We start from the raw sequence: 19,574 nt of genomic DNA, 5'->3' as shown, positions 1-19,574 counted from the left end.
CGCTCTCCGCCTCCTGAACAAACGAGCTGCCAGCCCATGTTTTGAGCTGTATCCAGGCTTGGGGCTGGATCTTGCAGCCCAGTTTCTGTAAGGGGCATCTCTGAAGCGATGTGAATTTTACCCTTTGCTACTTCCAGTAACAAAAAAATGTGTCTGAGGATGTTAAGCCAGTGGGGAATATCCCTTTCCCTCCCCTGCCAGTGTGGTAACTGCAGTACAGGCTCACTCACTCGGTTCAGAAACAGCCTATGCTGATCTCCACACCTTTTCAGAGTGCCGCTGCCAATAACCCCAGCTAGCTGCTTTGGGCATCTCCCCAGGCCCATCTGCGGTCTGCAAGCTCTTGAGAGAAAGGCCCTTTCTTTGGGCACGGCCTTCCAGCATCCACATGTCTGGGGGGAGATTCACAAAGAACACTGAATCGTGACAAAAGACCTCAGAACAAAAACCATCCAGAAAGCAGCACCGAGGGGAGTAATAAAGCTACTGCAGGAGTATGATGATAAATTTTTCTTCAGAGGGCTAAGGGAGGAGACGAAATGCTCTTGAGCAGCTGAGGGAAGGTGTTTTGCGTAGACTGAGAAGGTGGTGAAGTTTCTGGTTGGGTGCAAAGCAAATTTGTAGGGGACAAAGCAGCTGCAAGCAGAGTGAGAGGGGAAAGAGACAATGATCGGGCAGGGATAGCAAGGCCACCAAGTGTGTCTCTGGGAAACAGAGGAGGAAGGAGAAGGCAGGCACCTCTGGAGTTACACTGAGACTGTAAGAATCCCTGAGGCTCAGGAGAGGCTGGAGACACCAAGGATGCAAGGGCTCACCTGGAGACTGAGTTGTGCCAGAAGCCGGCCCTACACGCCAATGTCCTGTGGGCTCCACCACGGTGAGCATGCAGAGTCGCTCTCTCCCGAGGTCAAGGAGGGTACCAAGGCCTGTGATGTGACCCAGACAAGCCACACTCCACCCAGGGCACAGAGGGATGAAAGGATGAAATATCCAAACAGGAGCCTTTCACAGCCAAACAAGACGAGCCGAGGGAAACCACAACCTTCGAGAAAGCCCAGCTGCTGCTCTCCAGACCAGCAGCCGAGGCAGATACTCACCCCAGGCCATGTGGACCCGGCCAGTGTCTCAGCTGTGGTAACACACAGGGAACACATACGCAAGCCCCAGACATCAGCTGCAGGACTCTGCTAATTGGGAAAGTCTGTCTAAATGTCTGGCCACCATTTGGCTCTGACAAAATAATAAATGTGGTACGGTGCAGCCTCCAGGCATTCTTCGTGGGGTCTGTCACATGAAAGTGGCATGAAAGGAGACAAGGCGATGCAAGACACATGGAGGTCAGCCTTGGAGACTCTCTGATTACCTCCTGGGTAATTACTGTTAAGGGGATCTTGTGGTCCCTCTCAGCTTTTATACTCTCTTGTTCAAACTCTCCTTTTACAGACAGACAATTCTTCCCATCCAAAGTGAAGGTGCTTCTGTCCAGATTGTCCAAGGCACTTATATTGTTGGAGAGTCTCTCTCCAGGCAGACCAGCCCTTTTCTAAAGAGTGTGAAGAGAAGCCAGAGACATGATAAAAGGACAAAACCCAAATGTACACAGAAAAGATAACTGGTCTTTGTGCCTTAGCAGCATTTGAGGAACTCCTGTTTTCCTACTGACCTGCTTCCAAATCAAGATAAACAGAAGGATGCTGAAGTGCCAGTGGAGAATCACTGTCAAACATGTTCAGCACAGGTCCAAGCACTCGAGCAGAAATGCTGTTCTGGAGCAGCACCCACAGCCTGCCTGTTTCTGGGTGCACTGTATTCATACAGCAGCAGGACAACAAGTGAGGGGAGTTACTTGCCAGCAAGTATGTCACCAGTGTTTCATTTCTTACACCGTGAATAGTGGGAGTGCACTGAACGTTGAGTGCATTTGGCACGATTCTTCTCTGCCTGCAGCTCCACAGCATATTGGTGTTTGTGCTGACACTCTTCAGTATGAAGAAAACACCTTTCCCAAAGGACCGTGTGGTGTTGGGGAAAGCACAAAAGAACATGTGGTTTTCACTCCCCCGACAGAATAAGGTCCTCCAGCAGTAGTACTCTGGGTGATGCATGGGGCTGATGCCAGGGTAAGGTGATTCATACTGAGCTTTTCGGAAAGAAATTTCCTTCCAGAAAAAGCAGGGTCCCACCAGCTTGCTGCAAGGCACCAAGAGACAGCTAAGGCTGCAGTGTACACCAGCATTTGCAAGAGTGAAGGAAGCAGGTAGAGATGGTGGAGGCAGATCTGAGCTCCAAGCAGCTGAGGAGAGATTACACCCTTCTCCTGGAACGTTTATGCCAGAGCACCAGAGCCATCTGACCCCACCTGCCTTTAATCGTCTTGGCGGAGACATCCTAAAAAGACAACTGAGATCACAGGGAAGGACAATGGCTTCAAATCATCCTGTTTCTTAGTTAGAAGAAGGGGATTAGGAATAAGAGAAAAACCGCAAACTGCTACATGCAAAATAGGCAAACTGAGCAGATAAGCCTACTGGATTTACAGAAGAGATACTGGCACATGCCAGGAAAATTTCAAGCCAAAAGCATGACAGCATTCCTCACAGCACTCCCACCCACTGCCATAGCCCAGCTGAATGTAAAGCCTTTTTTCCAGAGGCTTATAGCTATGTCTTGTTGTTTAAACAGGTCAACAATTGCAATCAGATGTTGACTCCAGGCAATACACAAACACGATGATGTGTTAATATACAGCAACACTTGGATGGAGTTCCTACAATTTTGTTGCTGTTAACAGTCGTACGTATGATGGCAGCTGGGCTGGCACCTCCCAAGGCTGTCTCTGAAAACTAGGCAGCCAGTTAGTGTTGTGCCAAGAAGCCAGTGTGAGATCGGTAACTGAGCTGTAATTTTAATATAAGTATCAACTGTATTTCTGGAAAACATTCTGAGAGGAGGAGCCTCACATCAACTGTACTTTAGTTTGTTTTTAAAGCTGCTTTAGAAAAGTGCTGTCCCCGTCTCCAAGCAGTGTCCTTGTTACAAGAATCGAACTGGGATGGGATATGGATATGGATGATGGCATCTTTGCAAGGCAGGATGGGAGAGTATCCCTCCGGCATATCTGTGTGGAGTGAAATAGCACAAGGATTCTGGCTAACGCCTACAACAAAGACACCCGAAACACTTGGCACTGAAGAAATTCCGTTTATTTCACACCAGGGAAGTGTGCAGCTAGGTTATGTAGATACCCTTCCAGTGGATGGGATAGTTTTGCTCCAGTATAAATTTCCACACGCTCAGCAGTCTTCATTATCAGGTTGTGCCTCTGGAGCAGCTACCACTCCATACAGCAAGCTGCTGCTTCCTCTCAGCTCCAGCATACATAGAAAGCGACCCTTCTCAAAGGCACTTGCAAAACATCCCTCTCCCCATGTACAAGCTTTAGCTCCCCGCAGCCTGCTCAGGCGTACACAGCGATACCCCAAATGGAGCCTGGCTCGCTTTTTCCAGACAGCCGTCTGCTACTGCTCTGTCACTGACCACAGACCTTGCAAGGCATTAATCAGGTACTAACATTCCCTGTGCTTTATTCTGCAACCCAGCCGGGACAAGCCCCATCATTCCTTGATTCGTTAGCACACTGGGAACTCTGAGATGCTGGAATTTTACTGACAAATGACCTTTCACAACTACCACAGCTACCAAAGAGTTGACCTAGACTTAACCGAATCCCAGCCTCAGTCCAGTGTTAGACAGATGCATAATGTACTACTTACAGCTTCACTCCTTTCTCCTCATTTTCATGTTAGCTGTTTGGTTTGCTTTGTATTTTTTTCAAGTTCAGAAACTTTATTAAAGTTGTTATGGAAAAAATAAATTTATTATTCAACATACTCAATCTTTTTCAAAATGGAATGATCCTCTTTTCTTTTCTTTTTTTTTTTTTTTTTTTTTTTTTTTTTTTTTTTTTTTTTTTTTTTGGTTTTCGTTTACAACTGGTTCCATTCAGTTTGACCGCTTTTATCTTTTCTATTTATAACCAGCACCAAAAAGAAAATTACCATGGATACAGTACATATGCAAATTAGCTAATGGAAAAATATATACATTTCATTCTGTAATGAAAAACTTAAATGCTATTATTGCCATGGAGAATATATCCCTGTATTATAATAAAATATCAAGCAATAATCGACTGCTAAGATTCTTTTCCACCAACAAAAAATAGCACCATACATGAGATAGTGAGAATCTACACTCAATAACACAATTGTGCAACTAGAAATGTACAGTACTTTAGTAACAGTACAGAGTATTGTTTACAATATGGAAATACCACCACTGTAATCAAAAGAGTGTCAATCTCTTACGAACAACTAAAGAAAGTATTGTCATAGATATGCTGAAACAAACAGCTTTCTTTTCAGCAGTATGTAGTAACTGAGGGCAGAGCATAGCTGTAAATTCATAGTAAAGTTCCTACAAAATGATACAAAACAGGAGTGCAGGAGTATTGAACAGAATTAAACTTTTTAATTATTATTATTATTATTATTTTGGCTATTATAAAATGTGAAGGTTGTCACCATATGAAATAAGAGAATGTAGCAAAATGGAGCTGTGTTGTGCCATCAGTTTTTAATTAATGCTGGTTTCTGATTATAAAAGAAAGAAGTTTGATGCACACTAACCTGTGGGTTGTGAGAGCAAGTGAGGTGTTTTTTTCAGTGCTCGGACATTTGAAATAATTCCTCGTAGATTCATGTTTCCTTAGGTAGGACCCAGAACTTGGACCCAAATGTCTTTTGAAGTCCAGGACCTAGCGCGCTGGGACAGGCCATAGGTCTAACTAGCCTCGTATCCTGTTCTGGACAGTGGCCAGTAGTGAATTATTAGTGAAAAACATAAGAACGAAAATCCTTCCTTCCCTATGCACCTTTCTAGGGGCCCAATTTCTGCCTAGAGAAGGTGACAGATCAGTAGTGGAAGGAAAAATGACCCCTGCTATTTACAAGCACCTTTGATTCCCATTAGTAACAAATGCACACACTATTCTTCCAAGATAACAGAGAAGCCCAATGGCAAATCCTTCAGCAGCCCAACCTGTGTTCGTAATGCTAAAAATGATCAGCAAGGGCGTGGTGTGTCATTGGGCCAGGCCACTTCATGGGCAAATGTTGTCCATTAACAGAAAAAATAGCCAACTCCAAACCAGGAGCAGGGTGTGAGGGGACTCGTCTCCACCGAACTGCTGTGAGGTGGCTGTGGCAGTAGGGAGGCAGGGCTGTGTTACTGCAGGGTATGACAGCAGGTGAGGGAAAAACCACTGTTGTGATTTACCAGCATAGAACAGCTCCTCTGCGCTCTGCTTGATCTCTTGGAACTTTCTCATTAGCAGTTCATCTACCTACTAATTTGCCTAACTGAACATCACTGTGGTACTGCCTAAATCTTCCCTGCCATCCCTGCCAGCCACATTTTCCATTGATTACTTGCCAAGTAGTACGTGGCCTCTGTGTTTGGGTTACAGGGTGGGAGTAACAGAAGAAGAGGTCTCATCCTGACTATAAAATGCCAAAAGAACATCCAGTATAACAAAAAAAATCCCAAGCTGGAATCATTTCTCTGATAGAGAAAATCATCTGGGGCATTGGAAAGCAGATCTGCTTGAGACAGGCACTTGAGAAAAAAACTGTGTGCAAACATGCCTCTGTGCCAGCTCTTGTGCGCACACACGCTCATTTGCACTAACAAGCGCAGACGTGAATGTGAAGCTCACACAGTCTGAGTCTGTTGATGAACATTAACTGCCTGTGCTTGAAAAACTTAGCCCTTAATAAAATGCTAATGAGTTATTCCAGTGAGGTCCTGGATATTGAAAGGATTGTAATAAGGAAGAAAAAGTTGCTTTAAAGATATGTTAGGTACTAAGAGTCTTTATCCCTCCTTGCATTGGAAAAAGAGACAACAGCAACAAAGACATCTTGAGGACAGGCGTGAGCTGCAACCCAGCCTGGCCCAGGGGCTGGGGGAAGTAGCTGGGCTTAGTTCTGCGCTCATCTCCAAAGAATAAAACAGTAACGTGCAGTTCTAGAGCGAGCACAAAGCTGCAATTCATCCAAGCGGCTCTGTTCGTATCACAAAGAGTGGGCTGGAACCTAACCACCACACAACTGACCTTGGGCCCTGGCAAGGGAAATGATATGTGTTGGAGTAAGGTATGATAGGGAGACATTGATCTGCAGGACTAACGGAGGGACAAGCTCTGCCCTGGGTAGAGCTCCTGTTTCAAGTCTCACATCTCAGAGAGGAGTTTGGTTTAAAGTGCAGAGACATGGAAGAGAGTATCATACATGCAGCACTTGCTAAGTGCTCTGATAGCACCAATCTGATAGCACCGAACCTGATAGCACCACAACAGTGAGACAGGAAGCATTAAACACAGTGAGTAAAATCCTAACCCCTCCTGGTGGCAATGGAAGTCTCAGCCTGTGGCTTCAACAAGCTCAAGATAACACTTTGAATTCTTGTACCCCTGACTGCCCTTGACTCAAAAGGCTGCATGACCTCAGATGTATACAAGAGCCAAGAGGTGGGAAACACCTGTTCTGCTCTCCACTCCATCCCTCACACACAGCGTGTTCCAAATCCTCTTTCTGTACCAACCGTATCCAGTTTCATGGTCCTCTTAAAATAACCACATTCAGTCTCATTATCTGATTTGACTTCTGAAAACTGGAGTGAGGTCAGGCCAAGCAATCCCTCAGTGAGCTCTACTGGATGAACTGATTTCTGGCTTCTCCCATCTCATGCAAATCATTCTTGCTTAAAAAGAACTATCTACTGCTGTTAATAAGCTTCCATTTCAGTAAGCTCAGAGAAAAATTAGGTTTCATAAAAGAAACTACATTATTCTGGGGAAAAGAGAGAGAGGATTGTTTTTTAGAAAGAACGGTCCCTATTAGTTACTCTAAAAATATGACTTGGAATGTTGGATATAATTGTACTGAGTTTTCTGGAGGAATTCAGAGATGCCCATCCTCTGCTATCACTTTTCACAAGCTTTTACAGCAAATCCTCTCTTTAAATTAAGCCTTTTGTTTAAGAATGTTCCTTCAAGCCCACTCAACAGTGGAATAGCTGTTGGGAACTGAAAATGTCAGAAGAAAGCCGAGATTAAAAGATTAAGTAATGTCTCTACCTTTGCTGAATTATTTTGCCAGAGGCCTTCCTCCATGGAGGTACCCATAACCTCAGTCAACATAATCACTTTGCAACTCTTGTCTTTTCTTTAATGGTAGCAAGCCATCCAGTGGCTGGTGATTTAATATATTAAAGTAAAAAGCATTAATGAAAAATGTAAGGATGTCAAAATACGATAAAATGATTGGCTCCTTGAGATGACTCTTTCTGCTTGTTGTTTTGTTTTTTTTTTAAGGTGGATGAGTGGATGACTTTGGTATCCAGTCTGTAGAATTAGTTTCAAGTCTCATTAGGTATGCTTTGGAATCCACCACATTGTAGCAACTCATGAAGTTCCAGTACTCAGACCTACTAGTCCGTGATTTACATACAAATAGCTGTAATACTCTAACAAGTAGCACAGGTTCATTAACTCTTCTGCTGCATCTTGTTTGCATAAAAGTCTCTGCAAGTCTGGCAACAGCGCTGATACCACCGCATGTCTTGGCAGAGATTCTTCTCCCGGATCACCCTGCAGTACACTGTCCACTGGTCGCCTGTGCACTTGTACGTGAGAGCAGCTTTGGACAAGAAAAGAGAGGAGAAACTAGCAGATTAGCCCAGGAACAGCATTGCGGGTGGGATCAAAATCACTGCACTCAGGGGAAGAAAAGGCCAATCTCACTGTCAGCACTGGAGATCAGATGTTCTTTCTACCAAAATGTCAGGCCAGCGTGGAAGTGGTTACTGCAAGGGTGCAGCTGGACATGATTGGGGAGCGCTAGCCTCACGTTGTACCTGTGTTGTCTCAGTGCCAAATAGCCTGATGAATTAAACATCTACAGCATCGGCCAAGATGTAAGAACCTGAGCAGCGCTCAGCAGTCATGGGAAGCTGTGTGCTCCCAGGCAGCGGGCTTTGCTAGGGCACGCTCTCAGGAGTGGCCATCGACCTCTTGGTGAAAAACATATTTACAGAGGAGCAAAACCAATCCCAGTTTGATGGATGTAAAGAAAAATTAATAAGAAATGTAGTAAAACCAGCACTTTTTACGGTGTGTGATTTATAAATTGTATGTAGCATTTTTATAAATGCTGTGATAATGGGAAAATCTTTTAAATTAATATTGTGGCCTCTGAGGTTAGGAAAAAATGGTCTCATTAAAGAACATCAAGAGGTGCTGACCCAGCAGCACCCTGAGTCCCTTGATCTCTGCCAGACGAAACCAGGAAAGGCTCTTACCCTGTATTCAGCTGAGTCTCTGCCAAGCACCAGAAAACAATGGCAGCAAAACTGGTAGGAAAGTTTATCACTGAATTTTCTTTCAGTTGGACAAGAAGTCAAATGAATCTGATGACATGAAGTTACACTGTCCCAGAAAAAAAGGAACATGAAGCCAGTTTAAAAAACCTGATTGTGAAAAAAAAAAATTGAGTGGAAGTGACCATAAATAAACAGGGGGAAGGTAGAGTCTGAGTCTGCCAGCAGTGGAGGGGCTTTGTGAGGGGGTCAGATCTGCAGCACTCCCCGCTAGCTATGGGTCCAACCAGGCACAGCTCCAGGTGATGGAGCTGAATGAATTACACATCTTGCAAGAACATCTGAGACAGACCTTACAACTCTGAGATGAGAGACTTACATAACAGCACTGAGTCCCACACAAGCCTAGGGCTCTGGTACTTTAGAAGTCCAAGGTCCCTCACGGGTTGTGAAGTAAAGTCAGGAAGCGCATTCAGCAAGTGACACAGCTCAGGTGCCTGAGGGACAGAATAACCCCCCACTGGGTGTGTCTTCACTGAGGGACACTGCACACAGATGTAAAAGCCAGGTGAGGTGGACTCCACACTTAGATACCTCTGAAAATGTCACCTGGGATGAAAGCCGTTCTGGAGTGCGGACAAGGCAGTGTGGGTGTTGTAGCTACTGGAATTTTTTTCTGTGTAATTCTTTTTGGTGAGGTTTCCATTGCAGAAAACAGGAAACTTTGTTCAAGACAATCCAGTGAGCATTGTTTATAAGCAGGAAGAGCAAAACACTCAGTGCTGTATCTTTCTGCTAATATCAAATATCGTTGTTTCTGGCCCTGGTGATTCCAAGTCAAAAGCAACCCAAATTACTTGCAGATTACCTTCAGCAGGGACTTGAGCCTCCTCGGTCTTCTAAACACATGAGTTTTTTATTGCTTTGTCCTAAAATGTGAATGTAGGATGGATTTCTTGTCTCATCAGTGTGTCAAGGGCTTCAAATGAAATGTTTTCTTTCACTCTTAGTGCTAAAATATCTGGGAAGTGCTCTCACGTTCTTAAACAGAAGAGGTTAGAAGCTCCTCAGTGTGACTGCATTTGCAAGAATAAAATTTCCCGTATTCTTTCAAATATGTTTTGGGAAACAAATTTCAGTTCAGAAGATTTAGGTCCAGTCCTAGTTTAAGTGTTATTTAATACTGGACAGTGCTATTAGAAAATGGTTCTCTACTAGTGAGCAGCTCTGCCTTTTCATGTGTGTGAGAGGCTTAGCCTCCAAGACTAGCTCTGCTGAGAGGGTGGAGGCTGTTCTTTCTGGGAAGCTCTTAGCAGAATTGTTTACAACCCAGCCTCTTGCACTGAAACATAATGGGAGGCACCGCTGAGGCTGTGTCAGTGCAGCTGATGGCTTAGAGTAGCTTCATCTCACTGGCAACGATGTGTGGACTGTAAAGAAACCAGCTTGGTTCTTGGAGCTGTGGCTGAACATGCAAGGCTGAAGGTTAGGAAAAAATAAGATTTTTATCCCCTTATAAACTGCGCAAATATGATGTGGAAAATAACGGATTCCCACAATTTTGTTTTAACAGAAGCATTCTTAACTAGAGCCATTTCTTAAATGCAGTGTCAAGATGTTTCAGGAAACAGATGGCTTATCACCACATTCTCATCTCAGCCAGGTACACTGGGAGGGTGAGGGGAAGGACAGCCACAGAAAATCAAAGGTTCACAGAAAGAGGCTGGATGCTCTCTTGCCTCCCTGGACAAATCAATTCCTCAAACCACATTCTTGTGGCAGCAAATGAAAAGGAAAGAAAAACCCACAGTGCCACAGTGATACTCTACTTGTCAAGGTCATGTACTTTTCTTGGGGCACGTATGAATAAATCATCACACTTCACACTCACCGCAATGAAAGCAGGGTTGAAGGTGTTTGTGATGGAGAAAGATATGCCTGCCAGCTCCCCCACCTCTGTGATCAGTCAAACAGTCGCCCTCCGCTTGCGTGCTCCTGTTGGTCTCTCAGGTCTATCTGCTGCTGAGCGCTCCAGCTTGGTCTTAGGCAGGGATCGATGGATAAGAGAGGATACCCACACTAGACCTGTAGTCTGGAGTCTGACTGGGGGGCCCTCTCCTAATTTCTGGCCCTGGGCAATCCTCTGAAGCCCCGCTTCTACCACACTGGGCACATTGGGACCATGGGCTTTGTCTGGTCCTTCACAGGTGGCATCTTCCCCCCAACACCCCTCACTCACCAAGTCTGGGCGAGGTAATTGTGTTGACGTTAATCTTTTCATTGCAGACCTCTTGGTGGCACTGCCTGTAGGCTGCTGGCTTGGACAGGACAGGACACTCATTGCCATGGCGCCCGGTCACTTTGTGCATACACTGGACCACGCGTGACTGGAGGCCTTTCCCACAGGTTGAGGAGCACTGCAGGAGAGAAGGCACTGAGACATGGTCCACACAGAATAGCTTCCGAATCACATACACATATTCACCAGAAAAATCACTGCCAGAGCTGAAGCGTGCCGCAGACTGGCAGCTCACTGTGGTGCCGAGGACTCAGCAACAGGGTCATCATGTCAGCCAGGTACCCTTCACAGAACTTTTGCATTTGTCCATGATGATTTTGAAGCTTCAGAGAGTGCTGTGAGCAGAGGAACTGTCCTGGCAAAGGGAAGGAAGCTGTTGTCTGGACTTGCTGAGTCCATCTGCACTGACTGTCCCTGTGAATGCCCACGAGATTCAAGCGGGCAGAGATGCAATTCCATCCACCAGCCACAAAGAGGCAAAGCTGGAAAACGTGTGTTGCTTAGTCATGGACAAGCAGCTTCCACCTCCCCCTCCATGAGGGGACCCAGTGGCACTGGTTGTCTTGGTTTAAAAGCCATTTCCTAGACTTGAATGGTCTAACAAGGCTTCTTCCACAGACAAGACAACCACTGCCAGGCACCAATATAAGATAAACCCAAGGATTTACAGCAGAGGCAGGCAGCTCCTCCCACATGCCCAAACCTCTAGAGAAGCTCTGTTCCAGTATGCGAGAGAACACATTTGGTATTCAAGTACTCACTCTCATCTATCCCTGCTAACTGTCTGGCACTTGTCTGTCCTCCGGGGAGCAACTGCAAATTGTACTCCACGAGTTTTCGCTTCTATTAGCCAGCAGGCACCGCCTGTTCATATGCTCTCTTTGTTGTCATACAGCTGAAGTCCCTACCTCTCCCTCCCTCTTCCTCTGGCCCAGTCACTTGAGATTTACAATGTCCTACTTGCACGTTGTTCAATTTTAATAAAGCAAACACAGTGAGCGCAGCGAGATGCACCAGCTGGAGTTAATAAAAGAAACTTGTATTTAAAATAAAGAAACAATGGGTTGCAGGACTTTGGTACGATTCCTATTTCTGCTAAAGCCACACACAAGCAAACGACGGGTGAGAGGAGGAGGTGGGGGAAAACTATCATTAGGATGATGTCAAAAAGATCATGTTTCCTGTCCTCTGCTGTTCCTGAACAAAGTCAGGGCACCGGAGCTCTCTAACTGAAAAACACATCACTTCGGAGTGGTAATTCTTAAAAACAGCTTGCCGGACATTGAAGAGGCTCGAAAGATGAGCACCACTGTGGCTGGAACAAAGTCGAAGTACTAAGGATGTGGATGCTTGTAAGAGGAGAGCCCAGGGGCAAAAGAACACATGCAGGCCTCCACCTCTCCTCTCTGTCGGGCCAGCACAGCAAAGCTGTGGTCATTTTGTTCTGGAAGTGTCACAAGGAACTGCTGCTTCTCAAAGGCCATCTAATACAAGAAGCATACCTTGTTCTGGGGGGAGCACAGGGAGCTTTTCTGTCCTGTGTGGGTCACTGAAAGGCCTGAGAAAAAATGGCCCCAGACGAACAGGACTATGTAAAATAGAGCTGATGAGGTCCCGCTTCAGACTACAAATGCATTTACACAATGTGAACAATTTATTTTTGGGTAGGAGGGGTTACAGGATCAGTGAGGCATGTTGTCAAAAGTAACAGACTATCTGATTTTCTTCAGTCACTCACACTCATGACTGTTCATTAAACAGGTTTCTTGGATTTGGTGTACTCACCAAATTTGTATTTGCTTTTCTCCTAATTTCCCCCCTATATTCCACTCGTTCTTTTTTCCTATTCTTTCTCCCAGTGCCTTTCTCTAGGACTGAATTTCTCCATTCAGAATGATCTCTGGCTCACATCCCTTCTGGACTTTGCCATTAAGCCATGCTGGTGTGCAGCTTACCTCTGTGTTTCCAGCTGTGCAGCCCCCTCCAGACCTGATTATTGTATTCTGAAAGTAGCAGTCATGCTATATTAAAATACTACACATGTTTTGGAACTTCTTTTTTTAAACAAAATAAATAATTGGGTTTTCTCCTTTACATCCTTTTTTTCAATTTAGGGTCAACATACCATTTTACGACAGATTTTTTTTGCACTTAGATTTTCAGATCTTGATTTTACATCAAAAATTTCATCACCATCCATTAATACCTCAAGAATGGTTGTGGTATTTAGGACTATGCTGAACGAGCCCTTCCTTTGTACACCCTACAATGAGCTATTCCCAAAAGTGATCGCTGAAGTCTCTTATTTAAATCCCCTTCATAACTTGAGCTTCTGCAGTGAGATCTAGGCGTTTCGTTAGTCTTGGGTGTCCCTCTGCCCTTCCCCAGCACTGAGTGCCCTCAGTGACTCCTACCAGCCTGGAAGCCAGTTAGGCATGGCCATTACATTTGGATTTGAAGTTAACAATTTTTATCCTGATAAATGCAACTGTTAGGCCCTTCCACTTCACTAGTCATATGAACCTCTAATCCTCAGGATTTCAATGGCACTTTTAGTCTTCAGAGAGCTTTACTAATCTTAATCCTCATAGAAGCCTGCAAGGGGAGTGAGTTGTCCATCCATCTTAAAACCAGAATAGCTGTTACCACACAGGCGTAAAACAACCCGTCCAGGCCATGGGGTTCCTTCACATGACTGTAATAACGGTGAGCCTGAAACCTCTGCCTCTGGCTTTTAGGCCCTCCCTGTGCTTACGAATGCTCTTAACAGAGGAGAAACAAAAAGGGAAGGGAAGGAAGATATAAAAAAGCATTTTCCTCATAAGGTGAACAAGGTTTTCAGATACCAACATACGCTCACCTACCTTTCTCTGTTCCTGTCTCTGCCTTTGTTAACCAGCAAGGAGGGCAAGCAATGAAACTTTTTCCATAGACACTGCCAACTCCAATCCTTAGACAAATAACAGCAAAGTTTTTGCCCGAAGCAGTTTTATTCCTTCTCCTGGGAGACTGGGATCATCACCTATGCTATGCAATTAGTTTTTCACAGCCAGCAAGACAGATTTTAACATCTTTCTTGAACTCTTTTGGGCTTGGCAGCTAAAGGAAGGTTGGACATCTGGCTTATTTTAAGACGAAATTTTCAACTCTGTACTTGGATAGTGCCTTTCCTAGGAATTTCAATAGGAAATAGGAATAGATACAAAATGCATACAAAGAGGGAATTGTTACTCATGCTGCACTATGAAAAGAGGACATCATTAAAAGAGGTGTAAAAATCAAACTCCAACTGAACAGAAAATTCCCATAAATACCTTCTCTCCTACTCTGGACAACTGAATGCATTGCTAAAGTCTTACTGTTCCCCAATATTTACAGAGCAAGTAAGCACATCCACAGAAGAATTTTCAGGGCCAGATTCACTCTGTGATTTCTGGTACAGGACCCTCAGCCTGGAACACAGGTGATGAGGAAAAGGAAAAGAAAAGGTGCTGTGGCCTTCGTACCAACAGGGGAACTTCCAGGCAGCCAACAGCTGCTGGAGAGAGTGCATTGCTTGTGGCAGTGTGTGGCCTGGGCTGCAGGGCAAAAGGTCCATTACAGCCCTGCACCTGATCCAGCTTCTGTAGAGCTGGTACAGCTCCTCTGTGCAGCTTGCTGGGAGGCTCCAGCAGCTCTGCTGGTCATATTTAAAATGCTGTTGATGGACACTGGACTTTTTTTGGCAAACATTGAGTTCTTACACTATTAACAAACGCACTGTGAAAACTGGAAAAGTCTTTACAAGCATTGATGTAACTCTCAAGAAACACATGTGTTTTGATGCCATGATGGAGTAAAGTGCATGTGGAGGACTGTTTCTGGAACCTGCTCTGCCTATCACCTGGACTGCTATGCAAGTACGGGGATAAAACCCACTAGCAACTTGCCCTGGGGACTTGGACAAGCTGCTGAACCATGTCAAAGAAAGAATTGTTTTTTTCTTCCACTAGGCATTGCCAGTGATATCACTATCAGAAAAATGCATATGCAGAATTCTTGTAGTTAAACCACAGTGCACTAAACTGACAATATAGCCATTGTAAATGGGAAATCCATCCACATGCAAAGATCAAAGGATTGTTCAGCACTGTAAAAAAGAGGAGGTTAATGAAGAGTTACAAAAAGTGAACCTAATGAGAGCCCTTGTAACTCCCAATTCAAACACTTCTTGAGAAGGCAAATGGAATACAACCCCCTTCCATTCACATTCTTTGGCAATAACATGCAAGGCAGTGGGGATATCCAGAAGGAAATAAACTCACAAATTGTCAAGGCAGCAGCTGCATTCATCAGCTTAAAGAAGATTTACTCACTGAAAAACTCCAGCCTTAAGACGAAGCTATGATTTTTCAACTGGAATGCTATTTCCACCTTAGGATACTGATAGGAAAGCTTGAAGACTGCCAAAGGTGCTGACAGATGTCTAATTGCTTTGAAAGCAAATGCCTCAGGAGAATATTAGGTATTAAAATAGAAAGAATTTACAGTAAGTGCTGAGATATGTCAGAGCCTTCATCAAATCCTGATCTACAAAAGATAGCCAGAAAAAGAGAGATGAATAAGGTTGAATGAAACCAGGGCAGCAGCAGTCTGAAGAAGCCTGTGATGAGGTTTAGTGGGGACAGGAAAAGGCACAGATTTACCACTAGAGAGGACAGGCTGTGATCTGCTCGGGACTGAATGGGATAATAAAGCATTGCTTATGCCTTAGCTGAGGGCTGCTGACTAGGGAGGGGTGCATTCAGACCACGTGTCACCTTTGAAAACATCACTCTTTTAACCTCTCAGAGATAGACGTTAGTCTCTTTTGTAAGAGAGTTGCTTTTTCTAGCAGAAGGTCATAGTTCCCTTCAGCCAGTCCTGAATATACTCCAGTATTTGGAAGGCTGATCTGTTGGAGGGAGCTATAGTTCAACTGTCACAACTAAGCTGAAGGCAAGATGCTTTTTTTCGTTACTCATCAGTCTGCAGTCATCTGATGTTTGAAGATGCTGGTTTGTCCCCAGTTTGCTGAAAGCTGCTGAAGCCAAGGATAACACTATGGCTAAAGCTGCAATATTCAGAGATGGAGTCATGCTTTACTGACTTCAGAGTTCAAGTATTTCAAGGCGTTAGGATAGAGTAGAGCGTGTTTCCCCCAGGAGTCTTATTTCTTGCCTCTATCAAAGTCAGAAAGAAAGCAAGACAAGTTCCTATTAATAACATTCTAACACGGCATCTGAGATGAATGACAAATGTCCTGTAATTGCTCTGTTCTTGAGACTTTAATAGCATGCATGTGTGTGCTCTGAAAGTCAGTGCTCCACACATCTTAACGTCAGGCTTTTTATGAGTGTCACTAATTTAAACACTACAGTTCTAGCTGAAAAGCAGTATGCAATATGCTTTCATAAACACCAGGTCAACTTTCACCATGGCATCACGCTAAAGAAAGAAATTGCTGTCTTTCCACTGATAAGATCTAAGTAGCTCAAAGCAAACTGTAAGCTGTTTTTAAAGCTTGCTTGTTCTTTTTTTTTTTTGTTTTTTGTTTTGTTTTTTTCTTTTTTCTTCTTTTTGAACCTCAGATCTCTCTTGTCTTGCTTAAAACAATCTTTCATTTGGAAACTTTTGTGAAGTGACGGATTTCTTTAATTTAGCCAAGAAAAAATGCATACCCTTCTGAGTCAGGATGGGAAGAAACAATAAATTACAGGAGAAAATGCTCATGGCTGATGTGACAGTATCTCAGAAAGACGAGAGAGAAGGGATCTTTGCAAACTGCCTGCAGCTGTGCTTTCAAACCGCATGACCCAAGGAACAAGACCTGACCAGTGCATCCAGCATGTCTCACTGCATAATTTAGCTTGGCTTTGCTATTCTGAAAAATTCCATTGTGCACAGAGAGTTCAGAGATTAAGAGCTGAGTGCATCAATAGTCTGGGTAGTGACGGTGCCCCTAAGTCCTTGTGCAATGCAGCTCAGGTGGGTGCTAATGAAGAAATGTCATTAATTCATTATACCAATCAGGCAGAACTTAGTTCTCACAAGCTTCAAACTGGTCCCACACTGACTGCTGTTGAAGATGTTAGCCTGAAAGAAGAGCTTGGGAACTGAAGTGCCACTGAACACGTATTTTAGTTATTCAGCAGGTAATGATCAATGCAGTTTAATAAATGCAGTTTATTAAAAAACAAACTGTAAATGGTGAATTACCCACTGTTCATATTGATCCTAGACACTGTAACATCTCAGAGTAACTCAGAGAAAACAAATGCTAATATTTGAACAGGCTTGTCTTCCATGCTTTCTTCTTTTCCACATTAAAAAACAAGAGTAAAATAGTCATGATGGAATTCAATTTCCAATCCACTGATCTTGGTGGGAGGCTTTAATTCTCCATTAAAAAAAATCCACTTAATGAACTAGGCTTTTAAATAAAAAAAAATTGAAAAGTTATTCTTCCAATTAATAGGCTCACTGGAGGGTGTACTGGAACATGAGACAGTAACACTGTGACAGCACTTCAAACAAAACTGTGATGAATATGGTCCTTTTGTGGCACATCCTCCTTTCCTAAGGAACCATCAAGATAATTTGTGCTATGGATGTTCCCAGAAACTCCAGCAGAGATGAGCTGTGCAAATTGTCGTGCAAACAAGGAGCAGTCACTGCCTCAAAGGCACAGGCAGGACTTGGTTTCTGTAGCTTATAGCCCCCAGGGGAACGACATGGCCAGCCAGCACTGTAGTCAGCATCTCTTCACTTTCCACGCCTGTGTTTCCAACTACAGCCATATCGACCGGGGCTGGCAGATGGAGTCTAGATAGAGGCTCACCCTTGGTTTAGTGCCACTATACACTACTTACAGCTCTGACCATAGCTAAGGACGTTTCATAGATGAGAAGACAGAGAATCAAAGAGCAAAAGGGGTGGGATTCACCTGAGCTAGCTCTGTTTAATTCTCTTTGCAGGCAGCAGAGAGAGATCACCACTTCACAGAGCAATTCAGCCTTTCCAAAGGAAAGGAGATAAAACTACCACCCGGAGCTGCCAGACTTACAACGGCTGTAAAAGGAGCCTAACAGCTTTCTCACACAAGGCACCCAGCTCAGTGGTGTGGATGCAATTAAGTGATGGACCCATGACCTTACAGAAGTCTGTAGTTAATGACAGCTGAACTCATAAGAGCTTCCCGTTCTATGACTCTGCGAGCTTTCCTTTTTTTCCTAAAAAGCTTATTTCCAGTGGAGGTATGAAAACTGTATTTCAGAGTTCGTTCACAACAGAAAGATCACTTCTGCTTGGTGGTATGAGGCAGTAAAAGGGCTTCGGGCTGGGCTTTAAGCAGCCCAAGGTGACAGATTTGTGAAATGGCAGCAGGATCATGGAGATGTCACCCCCCATGTCTCTCTGTCTGAGGCTTTTACTTCTAAGATTCAAGTCTTTATTCTCAGAATCCTTATTCTGGATTCAGGATGGTTCATTTCTCTTTTACCTATATTTGTGGAATAAAATAATAAAGGGAACAGAGGAGACTCTGTGCCGACAGTGAAGATGACAAAAAAATAACCAAAAGGCTTGGAGGTTTGTCATATGTAAACTACAAGCCATGTGCCAGCATTCTTCATTTTATACGGAAATCCTTAACTTACTGAAGTCATTTGGAGCTGCCCACTCATTTTGGTGGGTCAGTGATTTGGCCCATAGTACTATAAACAAAATTGACTTCACTGCAGCAGAAGAGAGGAGTGGCTTCTGCTCTGTAAAACAAAACTAGCTTTCACTCACACAGAGATCTGTTTTATTCCATATATTTCCTCGATGGAGGTTAAACTAAAGGTGATGGTTTTAGCTCACCACAACTTAAAAGGGTATCACACTACTTCAGAAATGTGAAGCAATGGCTTTCCATCTTCCTTTCTAAAGGGCTGCAAGAAACTTTTACTAGGATACTGGCAACAACTTCCCAAATTGAGGAGTGTCTCTGGCTGATACAACCAACTTTGAGCCATTCATTCTCTTCCTATATAGCACGGGCTATTCTGAGATTAGCTGTTGGCAAGAAAGGCTGTGGTTTGCACAGTGATCATGTGTCAGAGGAACAAGCTATGGGGAACTGCAACTAGCAGTACAACTTAGAGCAGTCCACAGGGGCAGTAGTTAGGTTTAGGATGTTCTGATGCTCTGGCTTCTGGTCATATCTAGAATCAGAGAAGCAGAGGAGGTTTGAATATTAAAGCTATTTGGGTCCTCTCCTGTCACATCCAGCTCTATCACCTTCTAGAGAACAACTGATTTGCGCCAGTGAGGCCTGTAGACAATCGATCTTTCAACATCGATTTCTAGCTATGGTGCTGAATGCAGACGAGCAGCCATAAATCCTGAAGTCATTTGCTGAGCCAAAGTGAGTAAGTGGCAGGAACAGGTTTGTCAGCTGTGATGTACAACTGCATTTCTAAGCAACCATCCCTCCTGCGGAGATTTCTCAATTCAACAAGAAACGTTATTTTCTCCAAGGTAGAAGAAGATGAACTTAGTTATGACCTTTACGAAGAATTAACAAGTTGTCCATAGTTTATTATAAACAGATGACAGGTCAAGCCATGAATTTGTAATGAATGTTAGAACAAAGGACAGTCTGCTTCTATATTTATAACAGCTTTGAATATACCTCTCAAACAACAGCTGTCCTTGATTTACTCTTCTTATCATGTAATGAGAATTAATCATCAAAAGTGAGGCGTATATGGGATTTTGTTGATGTTCTCAAACATTTGGAACTCAGAAAGCATGCCTTCCTGGCACTGAAAGA

The 19,574-nt window shown here is 43.9% G+C and overlaps 1 protein-coding gene across 1 annotated transcript in view; it reads right to left on the bottom strand.

The window, feature by feature from the left end:
* Nucleotides 1-7,293: 7,293 nt before the first annotated feature.
* The window catches only part of ADAMTS17 (ADAM metallopeptidase with thrombospondin type 1 motif, 17), a gene marked incomplete at its 5' end in the record, with an annotated part of 84,236 nt that continues 71,955 nt past the window's right edge, over nucleotides 7,294-19,574 (bottom strand). The window contains 2 exons of the mRNA XM_010141768.1: nucleotides 7,294-7,760; nucleotides 10,679-10,856. Coding sequence (XP_010140070.1) covers nucleotides 7,609-7,760; nucleotides 10,679-10,856 — 330 coding nt within the window. The remainder of the gene's footprint in view (nucleotides 7,761-10,678; nucleotides 10,857-19,574) is intronic.

The sequence above is a fragment of the Buceros rhinoceros genome, unplaced genomic scaffold (genome assembly GCF_000710305.1).
Source record: "Buceros rhinoceros silvestris isolate BGI_N320 unplaced genomic scaffold, ASM71030v1 scaffold14520, whole genome shotgun sequence".
Taxonomy (NCBI): domain Eukaryota; kingdom Metazoa; phylum Chordata; class Aves; order Bucerotiformes; family Bucerotidae; genus Buceros; species Buceros rhinoceros.
The sequence above is the reverse complement of the archived record's forward strand: the minus strand, read 5'-3'. Positions and strand labels throughout refer to the sequence as shown.